The sequence below is a fragment of the Apis cerana genome, linkage group LG5, assembly GCF_029169275.1.
Source record: "Apis cerana isolate GH-2021 linkage group LG5, AcerK_1.0, whole genome shotgun sequence".
In the NCBI taxonomy this organism is placed as follows: domain Eukaryota; kingdom Metazoa; phylum Arthropoda; class Insecta; order Hymenoptera; family Apidae; genus Apis; species Apis cerana.
Window position 1 is genome coordinate 7,195,082 of NC_083856.1, and position 21,197 is coordinate 7,216,278.

The 21,197-nt window shown below is 38.9% G+C and overlaps 2 protein-coding genes and 1 long non-coding RNA gene across 9 annotated transcripts in view; 1 reads left to right on the top strand and 2 right to left on the bottom strand.

The window, feature by feature from the left end:
* Positions 1 to 2,854, bottom strand: part of LOC107997651 (homeobox protein SIX1) — a 37,366-nt gene extending 34,512 nt beyond the window's left edge. For all 5 annotated transcript variants that reach the window (XM_062074807.1, XM_017056405.3, XM_017056406.3 and 2 more), the window contains exon 1: positions 1,017 to 2,854. In XM_062074807.1, coding sequence (XP_061930791.1) covers positions 1,017 to 1,304 — 288 coding nt within the window. In that variant the 5' untranslated portion in view covers positions 1,305 to 2,854. The remainder of the gene's footprint in view (positions 1 to 1,016) is intronic.
* A 223-nt stretch (positions 2,855 to 3,077) lies between these two features.
* LOC107997573 (uncharacterized) lies at positions 3,078 to 14,363 on the top strand. 2 transcript variants are annotated; one of them, XR_009829687.1, is made up of 3 exons: positions 3,078 to 3,282; positions 5,411 to 5,687; positions 13,948 to 14,363. It is a non-coding gene; the product is annotated as an uncharacterized LOC107997573 (long non-coding RNA). The 2 variants fall into 2 exon arrangements; XR_009829686.1 differs by lacking the exon at positions 3,078 to 3,282 and having other exon boundaries at positions 5,052 to 5,687.
* LOC107997574 (putative mediator of RNA polymerase II transcription subunit 26) overlaps positions 7,019 to 21,197 on the bottom strand; it is a 36,805-nt gene continuing 22,626 nt past the window's right edge. The window contains exons 1-5 of one of the 2 annotated variants that reach the window (XM_028666613.2): positions 12,417 to 13,697; positions 9,445 to 11,873; positions 8,210 to 8,981; positions 8,050 to 8,167; positions 7,019 to 7,712 (exon numbers count right to left, since the gene is read on the bottom strand). In XM_028666613.2, coding sequence (XP_028522414.1) covers positions 7,231 to 7,712; positions 8,050 to 8,167; positions 8,210 to 8,981; positions 9,445 to 11,873; positions 12,417 to 12,482 — 3,867 coding nt within the window. In that variant the 5' untranslated portion in view covers positions 12,483 to 13,697 and the 3' untranslated portion in view covers positions 7,019 to 7,230. Of the gene's footprint in view, positions 7,713 to 8,049; positions 8,168 to 8,209; positions 8,982 to 9,444; positions 11,874 to 12,416; positions 13,698 to 21,197 lie in introns of those variants that run through there. The other variant, XM_062074806.1, reaches the window with a different exon arrangement.

Sequence of the window (21,197 nt, forward strand, 5' to 3'; positions counted from 1 at the left end):
AAATAATTGTTTTAATACATTTATTATTATACAATCGTATTTATATGATACTACGTCACTAACGAATCATTTTTTTTATTTTATTTTCTTCACTTTTAATCTTCGTCAAATTATACAAAATCAGAATTTCGAACTACTGTTTCGAATAAAACATTCGAGATGTGTAACTAATGAATTCCGTCGTGGGCTACACATGGGCTATTCGATGCGAGAAGAGCGTAAACGTCGCACACAAAACAATTTATGGTTGGTAAAATCGTATGAACTCCATTAGATGTGACATGCAAGTGAATCTTGGCGCGCGGTGTTGTACAATATTGTATTCGCGGAAAAATAGAAAATTTCAGGGAGAGTTTCATCACCGCAAAGTGCATAAATAATGGCCAAGAAGTTAAATATTATTTCGCGAATAATTTTATTACAAGAATTTGGTCCTTAAACGATAATTTATGAATGTTGACCTTCCGCGTAATTGAAAATCTGCATATAAATTTTTTAATTTCTATTATTTCTGATTTTAATAATATCTTGATCGAATGTTCCGATTACGTATGTCTTATCGTCCTTACATAAATGAAATAAATTAATAAGAAAATAAAAAAAATAAATTTATTAAAAATAATAATATCGTGGAAATAATATTTTTATATTATTTATTGATTAAGTGAAAAATAAAATATAAATCATTTGTATATTACGATATATCATTTATAATATTTCGATTGCAAAAAATATAATGACTTTTTATGATGCACGATGTTACTGTCACAACTATCGACTGACATGAAATTTATACATAACTGGATATTATTTGAATCATATTATTCGCAAATCAATATTTTAATATTGTCCAAACGAAGAATGAAGTAAAGTATAAGAAAATTGTATCTAGCACCTTTCCGTCGGACACTCGTCGTCCAACACCGCGCGTACGGAATTGATTTTATCGATCAACAACGCGTTAAAGCAAACTCAAATTTCAAATTTCCACTCGAATAATATTTTTTAAAGCTTACCTCACAAACGCATGCGACTTGTTCCTGCGTAAATCCGAAGCTGGGAAGTTGTCCATTACTACCGCTACCACCGCCGGCAGAGCTCGCAGGACTGTCTTGGGGGCTATAACTCGCTGGTCCCGTTCCAGGACCGTAGGTAGTTGCTTCAACGGGTCCGGCAGTGTGTCCCGTGAGTGGTGTCGGTGTCCCTTGTGGACTGTAATCACCAGTCGAGCCCAAAACATCTGTACCACCAGAAGAAGGTCCCATTGCACCTCCGTTTCCGGTGGTTCCTCCGTAGGCCATCATCGCATCATCTCCGGGGCCCACGGCGACCCCTTGTACTCCGTTCCCTCCACCCTCCACCGTGGACCACTTTTCTTCCGTGCACTTCGTTTCACTCACTATTTTCTTATTCTTTTTTCGTTTTCTTTACCACGCGATAGAATTATATTCTTTATTAACCACTTGTGAAAAATCCGCGGCCCACTGGTCGTTTAGCCGACGGACGAGGCTTGATTCTTTCAAGAATCGTTCCGACGGCGGATATTCAGCTGCGTACGAGCCACCGGCGGTAATGAACTTATCAACGATCTTCATACCTTTCGATAGTCATCCACGATGCTTCTTCACGTACAATTTTCTGCGAGGCATCCTTCTCTCGGTGCGTTTTCACCGTAGTCGAATCAACGAACACGTTCGCTAGCGTCTAGATATATAGTTGGAGAAACTATATTGTTATAAAGATTTTTCTCTTTCGATCAGACAAAACTAAGTAGTTAGTGGAATAAAGTGGTCGTGTATTTTTGAGCACAGAGAGAAAGCAGAGGGTTGAAGAGTTTATAACAGCAACACAAAGGAAGAACGCGCCACACTTGTGACGGTATAAACGCGTCAGAATATGCAGGAAGGGGATATTTTTAGTCTACTGCTGGTAGACTTGCTGCAAGCTTGGCTGCCGACGAATTCCAACGAGACGTTTCTCGTGTTACGAGAGTAAAAGAAAGGATACACTCCGTGGAATAATAAAATCTCACACTCCAGCTGCAGGTTATTCTCTAATCTGCTTTCAGAGGCTGATATGTAACTAGCAGCCAGTGGGTTGATTCACAGTCTCTCTTTCTCTTTCTCTGGCACGTTTATCTTTTTCTATAGTTTCTTCATCTCGCGTGTTGCGCGATTATCTTGCGTTACTGCCTCCGACTAGATCCGATTATGGCAAGTTTCTCTTAGAGCGCCAGGTGCGCCCTCCTTCAAGATTATCCTCCCTCTTTTCCCTTCGACTTCGCGTCTTTTCTATCTCTTCGTGGCAGGTTGCACCGTGAAATCCACGGGCTCGTGTTTCCGCGGGCCGTGGTAGGTGTGTATTTATAGGCGCTTAGTATACTCGCGTACGAACGCGCACTGGCTATTATTAGGAGCGTTAAATAGTCCGTTTCTGTCCTCCTCTATCTTTTTCGATTCTTCTTTTTATCAAATCTCGAGTGAAACAATTTTTCAAACCATTGTCGTCGAATCTTTGAGAACAGATTGTCGAAAATAACGCGACACAACGCGATACACTTGAAAATGATTCGAAAAACGCACTGTTTATATCGCACTCCTAACACTACCGGCGAAAGAAAACACGCGATGCGATGAATATAACCAATAAATATCAACGATCACGCGCGACGACACGATGATCAAAGTATATCGGAACCCGTGACATCGAAGACAATTCGAAAAATGATAACGAAACGTCAGATTTACGCACTCCCTCTCTCTTTTTCTCTTTCTCTCTCTCTCTTGTGACCGGTCGAAAAAGAGACGTTCTCCTACGCACGCACCAGAAGGGACTGCCGCTCCGGCGTGTTCCGAGACCGAGCCACTCTGTCATGCGCAGCTAAGCGCCGATTGGCTGGGGCGTGGTCGGACTGACAGCTAGTCGATGTGTTTTCTCATTGGCTGTTGGGCATGGCTACGACCACCATCTCGTCTCATCATTGGTCGAGCCTCGTTCGGTAATAAATAAATCTCATTACACCCCCGACTTGTATTCCTTTCTTTCTTTAATATGAACATAGTTAAAGAGACGGGCAAGTAAATCGGACGAATCCATCCCAGAACGAACATATTTCAGTTACTTTCACATAACTCGTTAAATTCTACGATTGGCCAACTATTTAATTATCTTCTATGAATACGTATCTCACTCGATGATGTAAAAACCTAGTAATTTATTGGTGTATCGTTATCAGCATTTGGTGAATTTTTTGCGTGACGTTATTATGGTAACTCTAATTTGGTAATTTTTTTTTAACAATATTTAAACACTTACCTTTTATTTGTAAATATTTCAGATTATCATATCGAGTTATAGATGATTAAGAAAGAAAATATTGATCTAATATTAAATTCGATAGATGAATACTTATACTTGAAAGAATCTAACCTATTTTTACATATGTTTTTATTTTCGTTATTTTAGTTTGAATAATTTTTGTATTGATATAATATATATATAATACATTGATTTAAAAGTAATAGATATATTTATGAAATCTAAATATAATAAATTGCCACGATTTATTTAATTTCTGTTTTTAAATACTTTCTGCTCTTCTCTCAGGATATTTTCATAAACAAGTGTCATCGATTTTTCAGTGACTGAATTGAACTTGTTCGAGGTTGACGTTAATAACTGTTTTCCATTTATATTAAACAGAAATTGAAATGAAATGTTTTACAGTCGGGTTTTTCTTTCAATAAATTTTATGAAAATAAAGCCTTATTGTGTATATTCACAAAGAAAATGAAAAACATTGGCCGATTTGTTTGATGCAATACCGCGATTTACATAACCTCACAAATTTTCACCGAAATATTTTTACGTTTTTATTGTCACGTTCACATCACTAATGAAACAAATGATTCTCTCTCGAAGTAATATTGACATTAATATAATATCAGATTAATGCTGACGACAAAATATACAAAATACAGAATATTTGCTATAAATGAATGAAAAAATTAAATATTTTAATTGAGAATAAATGTTTCACTTTAATGAATAAAATGTTTAAAATATTCTTTTTATTGCGAAATATGCTTTATATATATATTTTTAAAGACTTTTAAACATAAACATTTTAAAAACTTGACCAATCTTCGTTTTTGAGAAAAATCGTATGGCGTGGTGGACAAAAGGACATCGTGTTTTCTCAGATTGCAAGGACTTTTGTAAAAACAAGGCTTCGCTCCCTAAAATAATGCATGTCGACCAAATTTCTCGGTATGTTCTGGCTCAAAAGCCTCGTTCGAACGAAACGAACACGCCGTTTGTTTTGCACACACCGTTTTCCATCTTTTCTGATTGACATGGGACGTTTTTCAAGCTTCGCACGTGTATCGTGGTTAAATCCTTCTGTTCTTCTTTCGTTGCTTTTGTGGATCACTTTTGATGGTTATTAAAAAAAAAAAAATTAAGAGTGTTTTTTTAAATTTCAATAGAGAAATAGTAGAAATACAGACAGGAATGATTTTCTTGATATATGATGAAAGTTCTATTTCTTCACAGTAATTGTAATCTCAGTTTTTTCTCTTCATTATTTGACGATTAATCACTATAAAATTTTATAGATAGAATAATTTATTTTTGTTTTATGTTTCAATATTATAGAATAAAATTTAATTTTTTTCCTCAAGAAATAAATAATCTCGGTTAACCGATGAAATTACTTATGTCTTTCATCTCTTTCTCTCTTTATGACGTGCTTCATTAGAGTTGATATATTTTGAGTAATTCGATAGCCAACAATTTGTTATCTTTCAGATTGTCCTGGAATTTTTTAATACGAAGTCTGTCAGATAAGATAATAGCACATTATATAAATAACTAAGAGCAAGAATTGACTGATAGTGGAGATTCTCATCTGGATTCGAATGATCCTGCAGAAATTGACACATTTACAGTGGTTGTATGCGGTTCTCTCCGACGGGGTGCCACCCGTGGCGTCACCATTCATCCTGGACATACGGTCGAAGCGGTTTGTGGTCCAGGAAGAAGTCGTTGACATCATAATGTGACGTCTAGATGCTTACGGTTCTCCTCGCCCCGTGAAATCAACCGTTCGATCTTCTCGATGACAACTTGTTCAAAAATATCCGCGGCCGTGTTAAGAATAATTTCTGTGTCACGTGCCGCTTATCTTTCATTTCATCCTAAAATATTTAAGAAAATTAATCTTCGAATTCTTGTACTTTGCTCAATCTGTTTCAATCTATTTATTTATCTATCGATAAATATTTTTTAACGTATCATTTCGATTCTATTAATAGAAGTCATATTAATTATACATACCCGAATTCATCATAGATAACACGGCTATGAGATAATAATTTCAAACATCTTGAATTTGACTTGTCCTTATCAGTTTCATCAAATTTACGAACTTTTATTTAATATCACAATCCAATTACTTATAATCCAATGATTAAGTAAACGAGACAAACGATTATTATCATAATCGAGTTAAAAATCTAAAGATCCAAACGTAATTATTCCTCATTGAGTAAGAAGGGGAAGTGTCAATCTCCAGCGGCGTAAAAACACAAATTTTTGATGTCTCCTGGGACGAGGCGGAAGTCGAGAAGGAAAACGTTTTCGCATTGACATCGATTCTCTTTGTAGAAAGAAGACGAAGAGGCAAGGTACGGTAAAAAGAAGAAGACCAAAGAAAGAGAGAGAGAAAAAAAGAGAAGGGAAGTGTAGAACGTGAAGGAAGGACGACGTGGTTGCGTAACAATGCGAAAACGCAAGAGAGCATCCAACGAAAAGCTCGTATCACGTTCCCATAAGTGGCAGGGCGCGAGAATCCCCGCAGAGACGTCCTCACGCTTCTCTCTCTCTCTCTCTCTCTCTCTCTCTCTCTCTCTCTCTCTCTCTCTCTCTCTCTCTCTCTCTCTCTCTCTCTCTCTCTCTCTCTCTCTCATTTTTCCTCTCTTTTTCTCTTTCACCCTCGACAGCACACCATCCCTTCTCCCTCTTTCTCTCCATCCTTTTCTTCCTCCTCTTGTATTTCTCTCCTCTCTTTCTCTCTCTCTCTCTCTTTTTACTTTCTTTTTCTTCGTTCACCTCTCTCTTTTTCACTCTTTCAACGCAACGTCCACCATGTGCGCACAAAGTAAAAAAGGGGGGCACAACGCGCGCGAGGCGCCAGGTATATACGTATGTACGAAAAATTCCATGGTGACGGCACCCTGGGTATCCCGTGGCGAGATCTGAATAACCCATAATTGCTAACCCTCCATTCACGTGCACGCCTCTGCCGTGGTTGCTCGTTTTCCTCGAACAAAGACGTCTCGTAACTGGCCGCGACACACGAATTCATTCGGGGACGAGGTTTGCCGCTCGATCCCCAGAGATCGTTCGTTCGAGCGTCGACTGTCTTCGACTGGGTAATGCTATGCGCATTACAATAAGTACTTACGTGTTCCTCGATCTTTTACTCGATGATAGTAGACTAGAAAGCCGGGTGGTTCAGTTCGTGAGACAATTAGAAGGTAGGTTTGAGAGTAGAAATTTTATCGGAATATACGGAATAATGGTCATTTTTTTTGGTGTTGGAAAAAATTTTTGTAAAGATCCATCGCGATTTATCGACACATATGTATATATATATATAAGTACTTAATCACGCTCCTTAGGTAAAATGTTTCACGTAATATTTGAAACGAAAATTTGGAGATCTTATCGATTTTATCTTTTTGCCTTGGAATAAATAAATTAAAGACTGTTTCTAGTCTATATAAATTCGTTTGAAAGGTAAAATTTTATATAATGCAACATACCTTGAAATATTATATCGGAACGTTAATATTTTAACTAAGGAGAATATAAATTTTTTAAAAAATATTTAAGATATATACATGTTTGAAAATATATATTTAATTTTAAAAAACGAAATAGGAAGACAATTTTCGTAATTGGTTGACAGCGAAGTGGATTTTATAAATGGTTCTAATAAAGAAGAATGAAAAAATATAATTCATTATGTTCTTCATTTCGTTATATTCGATATAAAAACAGTTGATCTATATATACTCTATATAATCAATTCTTAATTTACATATATTTTATCATTTTTTTTTTTTTTAAATAAACTACTCCCGGGACTACACGAAAAAGCGTAGAACTTTAAAAATAAATTATATACCATTCACTTTCTTTGTTATTGACAGTATATTATTTTAATTATTGACAGCCGTTGAACCACGAAAAGAACCACGTATTGCTAGCATTATCATCGTCATCTGCTTCTGGTATATCCTCAACATTTTCTTTTAAACTAGGTACATCCGGGTAGTTCAAGTCTTCATGAAAAATCCAGAATTTCTTTTCCGGTACCAAATCATTCACACCGACATCATTGTTTTCATAGGTTTCCTCGTTGGAAAATTTCCTCAATCGATCGTTCAGTAATTTGGAATCTTGCAGACTCTTTATAAGATTCAAGGGAAATTTTAAGTTTGAAAATTTCACGTCTTTCTTCTTTAATTGCTCTTTACACGGACTGATAACACGCTCTAAACCGGATACCACTTTTTTCTCATCCTTTTTCTTTTTAGGCATTATATCTTTCTTGCACTCCTCGATCTCTCTTCGTTCTCTATCCATCCTTTCTTTCGCGGATTCTTTTGCTTTTTCGCTTTCTGGGATTATTGTTTTTTTCCTATCTATAGCCATAAATGAACAGGAAATTTCTCCAAATTTAATATATTAAATAAAATATTTGTAACAAAAACAAGTTTATCTTATTTTTAAGAACGAAATATTGCCAATGTCGATTTACGTTTATAGTTTTCTTAAATCGATCGAATACTTAAAAAAAAAAAAAAAAAAAAAAAAAAAAAAGCAAAAAAAAAATGAAAAATTTAACTATCTCTTAATCATAAAACTTTGCAAACAGTCGTTTGCAAAAAAAATAAATACGATGAGCATTTTTATGTATTTGTACGCCGAAAAATTCAAGAATCAACAGGGAAGTTGAGAATAATTTATGGAAAAATTCACCTTTGCACATTTGTTCCCTCTTCTTACCGCATATGTTCAAAGTGCTCCCCGAATCCTTAGTGCCATACTGACCCTCCTTGATCGTGGTTACACTACTGCAACTCAATTTCCCTGAAGTCTTTTTACAAGGATTATTATTTGTGTCGTAACCTGACCTTACCTTTTTAGAAGAATCATCCCTCTTCTTGCTGTGCGTTCCTCGTGACCTCACCGTCTTGCAAGGATCGTCCACCACTTTCGTAGGTCTTTTACAAGCATTTTCTTCGTTATCGTCGCAGAGGACAGGTTTCACCCTCTGGCACGCATCGGTGTCCTTCTTAGTATCCCTCTTAGTCTGCCTCTTGCAAGCATTATTGTCGCAGGAACCCTTCAGCTTTTTGCAATTGTCCTCTCCTTTCTTATCGCTCCGCACTTTACACTTCGTCTGCCTTTTGCACCTGTTCTGTTTACACCCTGTCCTATCGTCGCTCCTCTTGCATTTCGAGAAATTGCATTTCGAGGGTGAGATCAATATCTTCTGATTCACCTCCCTGCTCTCCTTCGCGCCAAGCAGAGGAATAGCGAAGGCTGGCAACGAGGAAAATCGTTTCACGCTTTTCATTGCTTTCGGCCGTCTGACGTACGCGGAATTGGTGAAATTCCTTTTCCCGAATTTCGCTGATCTGCTCCCGCTGTCGTCCCTCGTCGACCGTTTGTTCACGTCTTTGTTCCTCGGTTTCGTGCAGAACTCGGTACCTCTGCTTTCCGTCGAACTCCTTTCGTCACGACTACTCCTGGTACTACTACTACTCCTGGTACTACTACTACTCCGGGTAGTACTACTACTTCCAGGATACGAATTGTCACGGGTAGTACTACTACTACTCCGGGTAGTACTACTACTTCCAGGATACGAGTTGTCACGTCTGCTCGACGTTGTTCGACTCGGATTCCTATATACGTTTCCGTCAATCGTTATTCGATGCGATGTAAAATTTAAAAATTAAACGTATAGATAAAAAAAATTCACGGGGAAAAATGCACAAAGTATTTTAAAGTATAGTATCGAAAGAGATATATTTCTTTTTAATTATTCTCCAATTTAATTATTATTTTTTTTTATGATAAAAACTTGTAATAGTTCGTTCCATCAATTTCCGAGAGAAAAAAATTCATCGGAGAACTCGAAATGATCGATTTTATCTAGGTATCGGTACGTTTTGAGTTTAAAAAAAAAAAAAAGGAAAAAAAAGGAAAAAAAATGGGAAAAAGCATTTAAAAAATACAAAAAAATATCGAATAAAATGGAAAAAAGTAACGAAAAACAATAATAAAAGAAAAAATGTTTAGAGTATAAAAACGTAAAAATGGAAAAATTCTTTTTACACAGGCAGATAATAAATCAGGACTTGTTACCTGTCTCTGTTGCACTTCCTGTGCGCCCTCGGATCGGTGCAAATCTCTTGTATCTCGTTCTCGTCTTCTTGCGGCAAACAGGTTGGATCGTAATGGACCATTTTGCTAGCATTAACGATGTGTTTCGTGTTCGGACATTGGAACTTGCTGTAATCGCAATCTGTCGGCGTTTGTAGCGCCGGACAGCAGTAACGCTTGCACTCCTTTTTGTTACACTTCTTGTCCTTCCGGTTCTTCAAATTCTGATTCTCCTTATTCTTGTTCCGCAAATTCATAGTGGAAGTGGAGATATTGGACGAGGGACTCCTCGTGTTCATCATTGCGCGCAGCCCGCTCTCCGATTCCCTGGCGAGCGGCAATTTTTTGGTCAAACAGTTGGAGCTGTTGGAGGCCGATCTCCTAGTCGTGAACGGAGGATAGGAGGCCGGTGGTTTCCGCGATCCCCCCCCAGAGTTTCCAGCCATGGAGGAGCCTTTACCACCGCCCATATCCGACCCCTGAGAATTTTTGTTCGAGCTGGCCCGCAACAGCTTGGCCTGTGTCGCGGCGCAAGGCGAGGTTGGAATCCGAGGTTCGTTCTCGTAGGGACTAGTTATGTTCATGATTGGTTTCTCCGTCATGGAATGGAAAGCGGTCCTGCTATTCCTGTTCGACTTCCGTGGCGCGAAATACGTGGTGGCTGGATCGGTTTGTTTATTCTCGACCGTTTCGGGAGTAGATTTGAAAAATTTTAATTTCAATTCTTCGCTTGGTGATTCGATGTTTTCCGTTCCTTTTGTCGGTTCAACTTGAGGATTTGTTGATGCAAGTTCAGAATCGTTCATATCACTCTCCACCTCTCTCATTTCCATCTGTTCGTTTCTGCACGACTCGTTCGCATCCCCTTCGCTCGCTTCCGTTTCCATCTCCCCCGTTTTCTCAGTTCTCGACGCGTTTCTATCGCTTTCCAAATACGCCTGCGATTTGCTCTCCTGTAAATTTTCCTCCATTTCATCGGCTTTCAGCATTTCCAACGCGTATTTCGAACTGATTATATCGTTCTCCTCCTGAGCATTCGTTTCCTCCTTCACTTGCGATTCCACCATCACTTCCGGCTCCGCCTCTTTTTCCGTCGATTTCGCCGTTTCTTTCGTTTGTTGTTGTTGCTGCTGCTGCTGTTGCTGCTGCTGCTGCTGCTGCTCCAGCTGCAGCTGTTGCTGCTTCCGTTGTTCCAGATCTAGTTGTTGTTGTTTCTGTAGCTCCAGTTCCAGTTGTTTCTGTTGCTCTAGTTGCAGTTGTCTCTGCTGTTCTAGTTCCAGTTGTTGCTGTTGCTGTAGTAGTAGTTGTTGTTGTTGCAGTTGCTGTTGCAGCGTGGGTTCGGGCACCTTTGCGAATTGAAACGTGCTACTATCGTTTATCGTTCCATCCATCGTTTTGTTCTCGGGGATCGGACTCAACTTTTCCGTAGGGAGCGTTTCCGTTTGAGTCGAGGCGATCGGTGTTATCGATGGGTCGGGAACCTGCGAGACCTTCTTCTTCTCCGCTTCACCCACCCATTTCTTCTCGCTGTTGTTGTCCTGTTTCTTCATTATCGGCGGCAAAGGTTTCGGGATGTTCTTAGGCGGTTTGGAGGAAAACTGGACAGACGGTTGCGTCTGATACTTCATCTGGCTGGTGGAAAAATCGGTTTTCAAGATCGGCAGGTATTTGATATCCTCCTTCTTAGGGGTGCTAGGGTTGCCGACCAGCAATTTCGTGGTGGTGGAAATTTTCTGATTAGAGGCGGTCACCGCGCTACCTGTATCCGTCCCCTTCTTGTCGGTCCTCGACCCCTCGATGATGGAATTATCTTCGCCCATCAACTTGTTCCTGCAAAATATTTCCTCCACGTTCTCTATAGATTTCGTGGTCAAGCATATCGTGTCGTTTTTCGCGTCGCTATTCCTCGCCTTCGATCGAGATCTATCCGTGTAATTGCTCGAGTTCATCAGCTCTTGCTGCTCGTCCTTCGTGAGAATATCGAAATCGTATGACTTTCCACCTGGCACGAATGCGAAGTCACCGGCCTGCTCGTTTCGAAGGGTTTTATAACCCTTCAGTTTCCATTTCAGCGTTTTCGGAACAGGATTCCCGTCCAGCAGGGAAACCAAACTGTCCTGTTTCAAAACGTTCTGCAGCTTCAGACAGCTTATCGGCGTCTTCGATTTCAAATCGAACTGGGAATTGTACCGCTTGGGAGGCGGCACCGTTGAAATATTGCGGATCAAATTAGGCGACCCTGATTTCGATACTTCATCGACTTCGTTCGTTGAGATTAACGAGGTTGAAACGATGTCCTTGGACGAGGGACATTTCTTCGCATCCTGACAGTTTTCTTCCTTCGAAGAGAACTCGAAAAAACTCCAGAATCGTCGGGATGACGCTGTTGTGTGAAGTTGCGTCGATGATCGCTGATTTAAATTTAAATCGTTTATTCGTTAAAATCTTTCTTTCTTTCTTTCTTTCAACTGGAGAAACGAAACATTTTTTTTTCTTTTTTTTTTTTTTTTTCGCCTATCGATTATTCAAATCGAATCGAATATATTTTATCCTTCTCGCGATCTTTTTTTTTTTGCAAAGATCGTCGAATCTAAGCTAAAAATTTGAGAAGGGATAGAAATTTCACGGGCAAACAGAAATACCTTTATTATTTGGTTATTGTAACGAACAATGAAAAAGATAATGAAACGAGATACGAAGAGGTTAACGGAATTTATGCAAGTTGGTTACGTACCAGTGATCGGATGATAAAAATCTTGCGTTTATCAGGTGTATATTTATTATCGTTTAATAGGAAAGGATTAAATGGATGGAACTATTATAAGATTATCGATACAAGTTCAACGGAATTTTACGCGTACGAGCGGTATCGATTGAACGACAGAGAATAAAAATATTATATACGGTTAACGTGAAGCGAGTCTTATCGACGAATTATCAATAATAATACGTACCTGAAAACTTTTAGAAGGAAAAACATGAGGGAGATCCTGCAAAACTAATGCCCTAATTCCTTTCATTGTGATTTGAACTTTAACGTTTTACTATGCAATTTGGACAGGTTCGTCATAAACACTTAAAATTTTGAAACTGTGATTATAATTCAAATGGAATATGTCATTCCCGACTCTTCAGTGACGCGACATTTTGAACGATTACTGAACGTGCATTTAATTAACAATGGTGGATCGGCCGATCCTCGGTTACCGAAACATATGAGGATCGACTCTCGATTTTACGTGATCGAGATACGAGTGCATGGATCACTCGACCGTCATCGAAAGTCCATTTCAACGATATTGACTCGCGACAAAGAAATATTAACGGCCAACTTAACGATAAATAAATAAATAAATCGAGAACGATGTCCTTTGTTTTTCGAGGCATAGTTCACACGTGTGAGGAAAAATTTGTCGTTCGTATCATGGCGAGATAATTAATTTCGTTTCTGGCAAAAAGATTCTTTTTTTTTTATGAATTCTTTTTCCTTTTCTTTATGATGTAATTCCTTTTCTTTGTAATGTAAAATTATGTAAAAAAACAAGATTCGAAAAGACTATTACCAAATTTCGAAGAGGTTGGACATGAACGAAATCAGAGTGTTTACTAAACAATCTTTTGTGCCTATTTTAAGGAATTCCTCGCTGGTATCGTAATTTTTCACGTAATTATATCTTTATCTATATCTACAAATGAAATATTATACATTTATCCGCGGAGAACTCGAACGAATCGTATCTCTCTGCTCTAAAAATTAACATTTTAAATCTCGTTCCCAAAATGTTTGATCATCGACCGTCGCTGTTTCTTAACGATGTTCTCCTCCAATTCATTTTCCTCGATTATTTCGTGTGTCGAATTGATTATTATTTTATATTATTTTTATTACTTCGTACACTTTATTTCTAATCTTTTCACTCGTCATTCATTCGTCGTTCAAACCCTTTGCGAACTCGGTCATCGACAAATAATTCATGTTTTTAAATACGTCACGTAATATGAATGGAATAAATTCATTTTAAAACAATTAACCATACATATACACTTATTTCTTTTTCGTGCAAAGTAACAAAATTTAATCGATCGAATTATCAACGATTTCGTTTCGTATCTTAATGTAACAAAATTTACTTAATAATAAAAAATGAAACGTCATTGCAAAAGATATCCCATCCCGTTTAATATCTTTTAATTTTTTTTCAACTCTTTTATGAATCTCAAAGTAACGAATATGAATCCTTTTCCACGGTAAATTCTTTTCGCGTTAAATTTCCCTTTTTTAAATTTATCAAAAATAACGCTTAAAAAAGAAAACGTGATTTCGATCTAAGATTTAAAAGAAAAATCTCTGAATGATCGCCCTCTCCGCCCCCTCCAAAAGAAAAGAAAAAAAAAAAAAAAGATTCGGACTCTCCTCGAGAAAATAGAAAGCACAATTAATAATGATAAATTTTTCTCCATTGTTTACGATCGTACAATTTATAGAAGGATAAATCGAACGACAAAAGGCTATGGGTACCGTTTCGATCGATCTTCGATCAGTGGACACAAATGACAGACGAGTCCAGTTGGGTGGAAGTTCTCCTGCCGCGGGATCCTCAAACGAGGATCCAGAACCGGATGAATCGACCTCCCTCTACAACGAAGACTGTCTTCGGGGTGCGCTGCAACCGTCCCCGCCCGAAGATCAAAAGGGAAATGGTGGAAGATTTCCGGCGGAGGATCCTCAATCTTACGGTCAAATATTGAAATTCTCTTATCCAAAGGGGAAACGAAATAATAATAATAATAATAACGGGAAGAAGCCTTTCAAACGTAGAGTGACATTCGCTTTGTGAAAAATTTACGTTGAATATCTTTGTTGAATAAAAATGAGAAAATAAATTTCATTTTAATTCGGATCCGGATTGAAGCGATAATTATTAGATATAGATATTTGTAAAATTCTTTCCTTCCAATTTTATTCCACGATACGTTCGATGTATGCAAGGAAATAGGAATTTCGATTCTTTTTCTTTCTTAGTTAACTCGAAAGATAAAACCGAAAAAGGAAAAATTTCTTTATTCCTTCGAGTGATAGTGCGCGTTTGAAAATTGACGAGGAGAAGAGAGGGAAATAAATAAATAAATAAATCGAAGAGAGCACGAAATAAATATCGATTTCGAATCGTATCGATTCTTCGTAAGTGATTATAACGTTTGGGGAAACGCAATATTCGTACATTCAATATATCCAACCAGTAAAAAATTATTTATCTCGAATAAAAATAAAAAATAAAATAGAAACGAATCGTCGATTGATTATATGGAATCCGGTTTCCAAAAAAAATAATACTCTCGTCAATTAAAAACCTATCAAAAAAAAAAAAAGAAAAAAAAAAACAAGAGGGAAATAAAATGATAGTTCTCATCGATGATCGTTAGTCGATTCGAAAATGGCGTATCGTATCGTATCGTATCGTATCGTATCGGTAAATTTGAAAGTTGGCCACCGTGATTTCCAACTCCGTGTTAACGAGCCAAGTTCTCGTCGTACGTTCGATAAACTCTCGAGGAGGAGTAATTTAAGTGCACGCTCTCGTCTGTGCACTTGATTGCATATCGTTGCAGAACGTTGGCTCAGACGAGGCGGGATAATATCTTTACTTAATGACTAAAACTTGCCGATAGGTAGTTCTCGAACCATGGAATCGAACCACTGCTTGGTGGAAACGAACGGGAGGGGGAAGTCTGTTTCACAAGACTTGAAAAGTATCCGAGCTTTGTTTAACCGCCCCTCTAATTGCCCCTCGCGCGGAGTCGCTTCTTCGATCTTTCTTGTCGAAATTTTCTCCAGCCTCGATTCGAAACTCGAAGCTAAAATCCTGGACGAATTTTCTTAATATCCTAACACTGTCTTGTCTTTTCAACAATCATTTTATCCGTGCAAAAACGATTTAAAATATATTTCGTCTTCAAAATTACCGACAATATCCAGCATTAATTATACAGAATGGATCGATTATCTGATAATTTAATCGTAAAATGAAAATGATATGATTCTGATAGTAAAAAAAATTCTACAGTTTTTATCAAAAATTGATGAAAAATCCTGTCACAGAATGTTGGAGGTTTCGTTCGTGGAGGCAAGATAGTTAGTTGGCCGAAATAAATATCACTTGGTTTGGCGGCAGAGGTTTTTCCTTCGGTTGGGTAGCAAGAGACGAGAGAGGCGAAAGGCGGATGCGCCTGTCCGGAAAGGAGAATAACCTCCCCGCATTGGTCCATCCGCGGTTTCCATGGACGCGAATCATCGATCTGTTCGCCGTTGACGTTTGTTTCCGGTACGGAGCATGCTCCAATGGAACTCGGTCCTCTCCAAACGTTTTATTATCTTTCGTTCAGAGAGACAATAAAAAAAAAAAGAAATCATCGAATCTATTTCTCTATTCCTTTCTCACGTACCTTTATCTAATAATTTATTCGAATGGAAACATTCATATTCGCGAGTTATCGCAATTAAACATAATCTATAGACGCATCTCTGTTACGTTAAATATCGAGAATTGCGAGATGCACAAATCCACAATTTGTTTAAAGTTTCGTACTCGATCAAGATTTCATTCTATTTATTTATTCTATTTCGTTCCTGTAAAAGAAAAAAAAAAAGAAAAAGATTCGGGAAAAGATTAGGAGGAGATTAAATACCGGAAGTAAGAAGCAAGAAAAATAAAATGGGAGCAAAATTTGATATTTATGGCACAAGTAGAATTAGTATGCGGCCCAAAGGGGAGAGGATTAACAGACGCGATGCCTTTCTCTCTTTCTCTTTCTTTTCTTTTTTTTTTCTTTATTTCTTTTTTTTCCTTTTTCACAATCGATTCGAGTGGAAACCAAAAGGGGACGCTTGTTTATAAACGAGTTCCAGCTGTACGGATGCTCCCCGTGCACCGATTCGATTTTGTTTCGAGCTTACTGTCAGATCGGTCAGGTAGTCCGACTCCGTATTACGTTACCAGCGACGCTCGGTCGAGTGCATCCGCTCGCGTTGGTGGCTGCACGTCACCTGACTTTAACTTTGTTTAAAATTAATTAAGCCTGAGGTGTCGAGAAGACACGGCCTCGCGATCCAGCCAAGGAAAATCCATTCTTCCCTTTCGAGATTTGTGAATGAAATGCGAAAGAAATGCTTCGACAATCGTTTTGCGTTTCGATCGAGTTTTTAATTTCGTAATCGTGGAAATTTTGAAATTCCAAACTGTGAGATTCGGGAAATTTTAATCCCAAAGTTTGAAGGTTTGGAACTCGTTTCAAAAAAGAAGTGTCGGAAGAAAAATTTCTTGATCGAAGATATTGTACAGGGATTAGATTCGAAGGGATTTATCGATCGTTGTTAAGTTTGTAAGGGAAATCGGTAAGAAAAATTGTTTTGGAACGTAATATAAGAATGATAAAAGATTTTTACGATGGATAAGGAGATGGATAAAGGGGGATTGGTCGCATAAAGCGAAACCATTCCTCGGAATCCTTCCACGTCTCGTTCGCTCGAGGATTTCCTTATTGTTTGTATAATCGATAAATTCTGCGCCTAGGGGAACGCGTACAGGATGCTTCACGGTGCAAAAACCGCGTAATCTACTGCCGTTCGTGGGCGGGGTGGGTATCGTGCAAGAGCCAGCAACGAGACACTCGAAAGACTATAAATCTCACTGTACGAGGTCGACTTCCGGTTTCCCTATTCTTATAGAATACGTCCGTGGATTCTTAATCCATTCGGACAAACGTTCGAATCTGTTTCAAAAATCGTCACAATAATCTCGACAAACCGTTGCCCGCCCACGTTAAATATCGTATTTAAAAAGATGTCTACCATAAAAAATCGTTCCATTCCGATTTTCTTTTGTATCTAATCTGTAAACATTTCTATAATACAATTCATATAGGAGAGAGATTCGTGTACTGTCAATATAAAATTATTTGATTTTTCAAATTTTATCTCCTAAATACAATAACACGTGCGAAAACTCTGTTTTTTCTATTTTATCTCCACGATACTCGTAAACTTCTTGAAATTGATTCAAACACGTTTCGAGATGGACGAAAAAGTTAAAAAAAACGACTCGATATTATCCTCCAAACGCACATTTTCCAAGCGGAGGAAAAATCGAAGCGAATCGATTATCGAATATCTTTCAATACTGATCGATCGAGGGGAACACGAATAATCCCCGGCGTTGGCAATTCAACACCAGAAGCGAGCGTTCAAAGGACGACGACGGGCAAGCGTGTATAGGTAAAAGTCGACGTTGTTACTATCGCCTAGCGCGCCACCCATCAAAGTGGCAATCGGCGCTCCCGATTGTGTCAAATCCCCGCTCCGTGTCTACGCGAAACGTTTCGCGTATTGCGCGCCGTGGCTAGGCGATTTCGTGCGTTCTCTGCCATCCGAAACCGATGGGCGTTGCTCCATCGTAACGCGATACGTTTGTACTCTCCTATGTAAATGTACGTATCCAATATGCGTGTGCACACGTTGTGTACCCGCCGGTATCCGGCCAAACGTGGCCGTTGATAAGAGCTTTCGTTCGAATCGTGATAGTTGTTCGGATGGAAACCGAAGAGGATATCGACACCAAGAATCGAGTGTAAAATTGGGGGAGGGGGGAAACTTCAGCGTTCAAAATTTTGGACGCTTGCACGAATTGGCTTTGTAAGCAACTCGTTCACGGCGTCGTTTTTTTTTTTCAAAATACTTATTTCTTCGAAAAATAAAGGATACAGAGCAACAAGAGACTTGCAAGACTTATATAGTCTTCCACAGATCGATTCTCGGTTAAAAAAAAAAGTATACGTTACGTGTCTCTCGCAGATTTTCACGGTCGTGAAATCCGTTCCGCCAACGGATTTCCACCAGACAATGAGAAATCTCGTCTTACATCCGGGTCGAGCGAACGGCTACCGTGAAAGAAAAAAACGAAACATCCCGTGAAACTGGATTTCCATCATCCAAATATCCATACGTCACACGCGCTGTATTTCCCTGTTACTTCGAGCTACGAAATAGATTGTATTGGTGCGTAGACAAGGCGAATTGTTAGGCGGAAAATACGATCGCAGAGAGTGGAAGAGAGGGGACACGGTGATACGGTTCGTGGGAACGTGAAGGAGAGTGAAGGAAAGGGTGAGAAGGAGGCGAAGAAGAGGTGTCCTCGTGTCGATCCTATCGGAGCCCCGAATCTCGGAATTCGAATTTGTCCCCTTATCTGCGGATTCCATCGTAATTGCTTATCTACGAGGCGGTTGGCCACGGGGACAAGCCATATCCACCTACTTTATGCGACGCGATCCACGGCCGGCCCACGGGAAGACACGCGTGTATCCACGTTTTCTCGCGTGTTTCCGTCACGCGAAACCTCCCTTCGGGGACGTTTATCGCCGGTAGGGAATCGTATACACGTCCCTCCTTTGTTTTTTCTACTCGCGTCTTGGCGCACGCTGCCCTCCTCCCGTCCGGCAACACAGGCTTCCTCCTCCCGGCCATAGTTCCGGTGGCGCCTTCTTCCACCACCTCTGAACCCATTGTTTCCACACACGGACATCCCTATCTCGCACCTTCCGTTTCCATCTCCTTCCATCCCTCGTGAAACTTTGAACGTGGGATACGAATTAAAAACGGACTTTTTAATTAAAACCGAGTTTCAATTATCTGAATCTCAATTCCTTCCAAAGATAAAAGAAGATATCGAGAGGAGGGGATTTCTGAAGATAATTTAATTTAATTTCGTGGAAACAATGTTATCTCTTATATATATATCTTCTTTTCAGGAGAATTTCAATTAGCTAAATGATTTCGAGCGAAAGATAAAAGAAAATATCGAAAGGAAGGAATTTTTTAAGATAATTGGCAACTTATGGATCTCCTTTTTAGAAAAGTTTTAAGAGAACTCTAATTAAGTAACCTCCAATGATTTCTTCTCGTTTCTAAAAATAAAAGAAAATATCGAGAGGAAGGGACTTTTGAAGGTAATTCGCAACTTTCGCTATCAAATGTGCTCGAGTTTCGTAGCCCCTCTTACGCGAATCTCCTTTCATCTCTGGTCATTGCGTAAAGGACATGACGTAAGGCTTAAAGGTGGATTAAGCCTCCTTCTTAGAAAAGACCTCTGATTAGCTAATCTCCAATTCTTCCAAATAAAAGAAAAATATCGGAAGGAAGGAATTTTTGGAAATAATTTAATTTCGTGGAAACGATCCTATCTTATACTTTTTATATATCTCCTTTTTAGAAGATTTTTAAGAGAGCTTCGATTAACTAACCTCCAACGATTTCCAAAGATAAAAGAAAATATCGGAAGGAAGGAATTTCTGAAGATAATTTAATTTCGTAGCCGTGGAAACGGTCCTACCTCTTATATATCTCCTTTTCACAAGTTTTAAGAGAAAGCTTCAAATAACCGCCAATGATTTCGTCCCGTTTCCAAAGATGAAAGAAAATAAAGGAAAGGAAGGAATTTTTGAAGATAATTTAATTTCGTAGAAACACACATCTTACATATCTCCTTTTTAGAAGAGTTTTAAGAGAGCTTCGATTAACTAACCTCCAATGATTTCTTCCCATTTCCAAAGATAAAGAATATCGGAAGGAAGGGATTTTTAAAGGTAATCTGATTCGCGACTTTCGATACGAAATGCGTAACGTGTCTCACGTGGCCGAGGAGGCGAGTTACGGTAGTTTCGCAGCCGTGGAAACGGTCCGTGTGTGGTCCCCGTCCTTCTGTTTCGTCGTAGTCCCTCTGCCCGGGTCGCATCGACAACGATGACGTTGGTAACCCGATATCGGGCCGCAGACGGCTTCCATACAGATGTTCCAAAGGGAATAGGGCCGTTGTACACGTCGAAGGTGGCGAGTACCATTATCCGTTTACCGAATCCCTGTTTTTCGCGGCCTCCATCCGTCCGAATAAACGACAAATATCGTCTCCTTCGCGAACGATTTCCCTCCCAGTTCTCAGAAGCAGCAAACATTTTAAATCGTTCCATTATCTCTGATTAACGCGCGGTCGGCTGGACAGGGAAACCGTGAGAGTCGGTCAAGCACGCGGAAGAGCATCATCGAGGAAATCGCTCGTACACGATACGAGCCTTTGGCATTTAAACGATATGTGTACACGCATCCGTATATGCATACGGATAGTTTGCTTTGGGAAGGTTGTAGGGGAAAGGAGAGTTTATTTCTTCTTTCTCTTTTTTCTTTTTTTGAAGATGGAGACACGGTTGAAGAAAGGTATTAGAAAATTATTAGTTTCGCGGTAGTGTCTTACCTAGGAAACTGCTTTAACGGTATGCGCGTTTATTATGCCCGTGTTAGCTGGTGGCGAGGGGACTTTATAGTTTCCTGGTGTTTATAGGTTTTTGTCCGATACACCTTGTGTGCACACCTTACATAAATAATCCACTGTTTACAGTTTACACGGAGTGTAAGGAGATTGGTTTCTCATTTTTCTACCGATTTATCTCTATGATTTCTAAACAAGTATTCCTATTTTAGTATCGTTCTATCGAGTTCTAATAATATTCCAAATGTGTCGACGATGATTTCTCTCTCTCTCTTTAACGTGATTCGAAATCGATCGATTTCGAAGTTTTCAAAGAATGGGAAGATTGAATTTTCTCATTTTTCTATCGATTTATCTCTATGATTTCTAAACAAGTATTCCTATTTTAGTATCGTTCTATCGAGTTCTAATAATATTCCA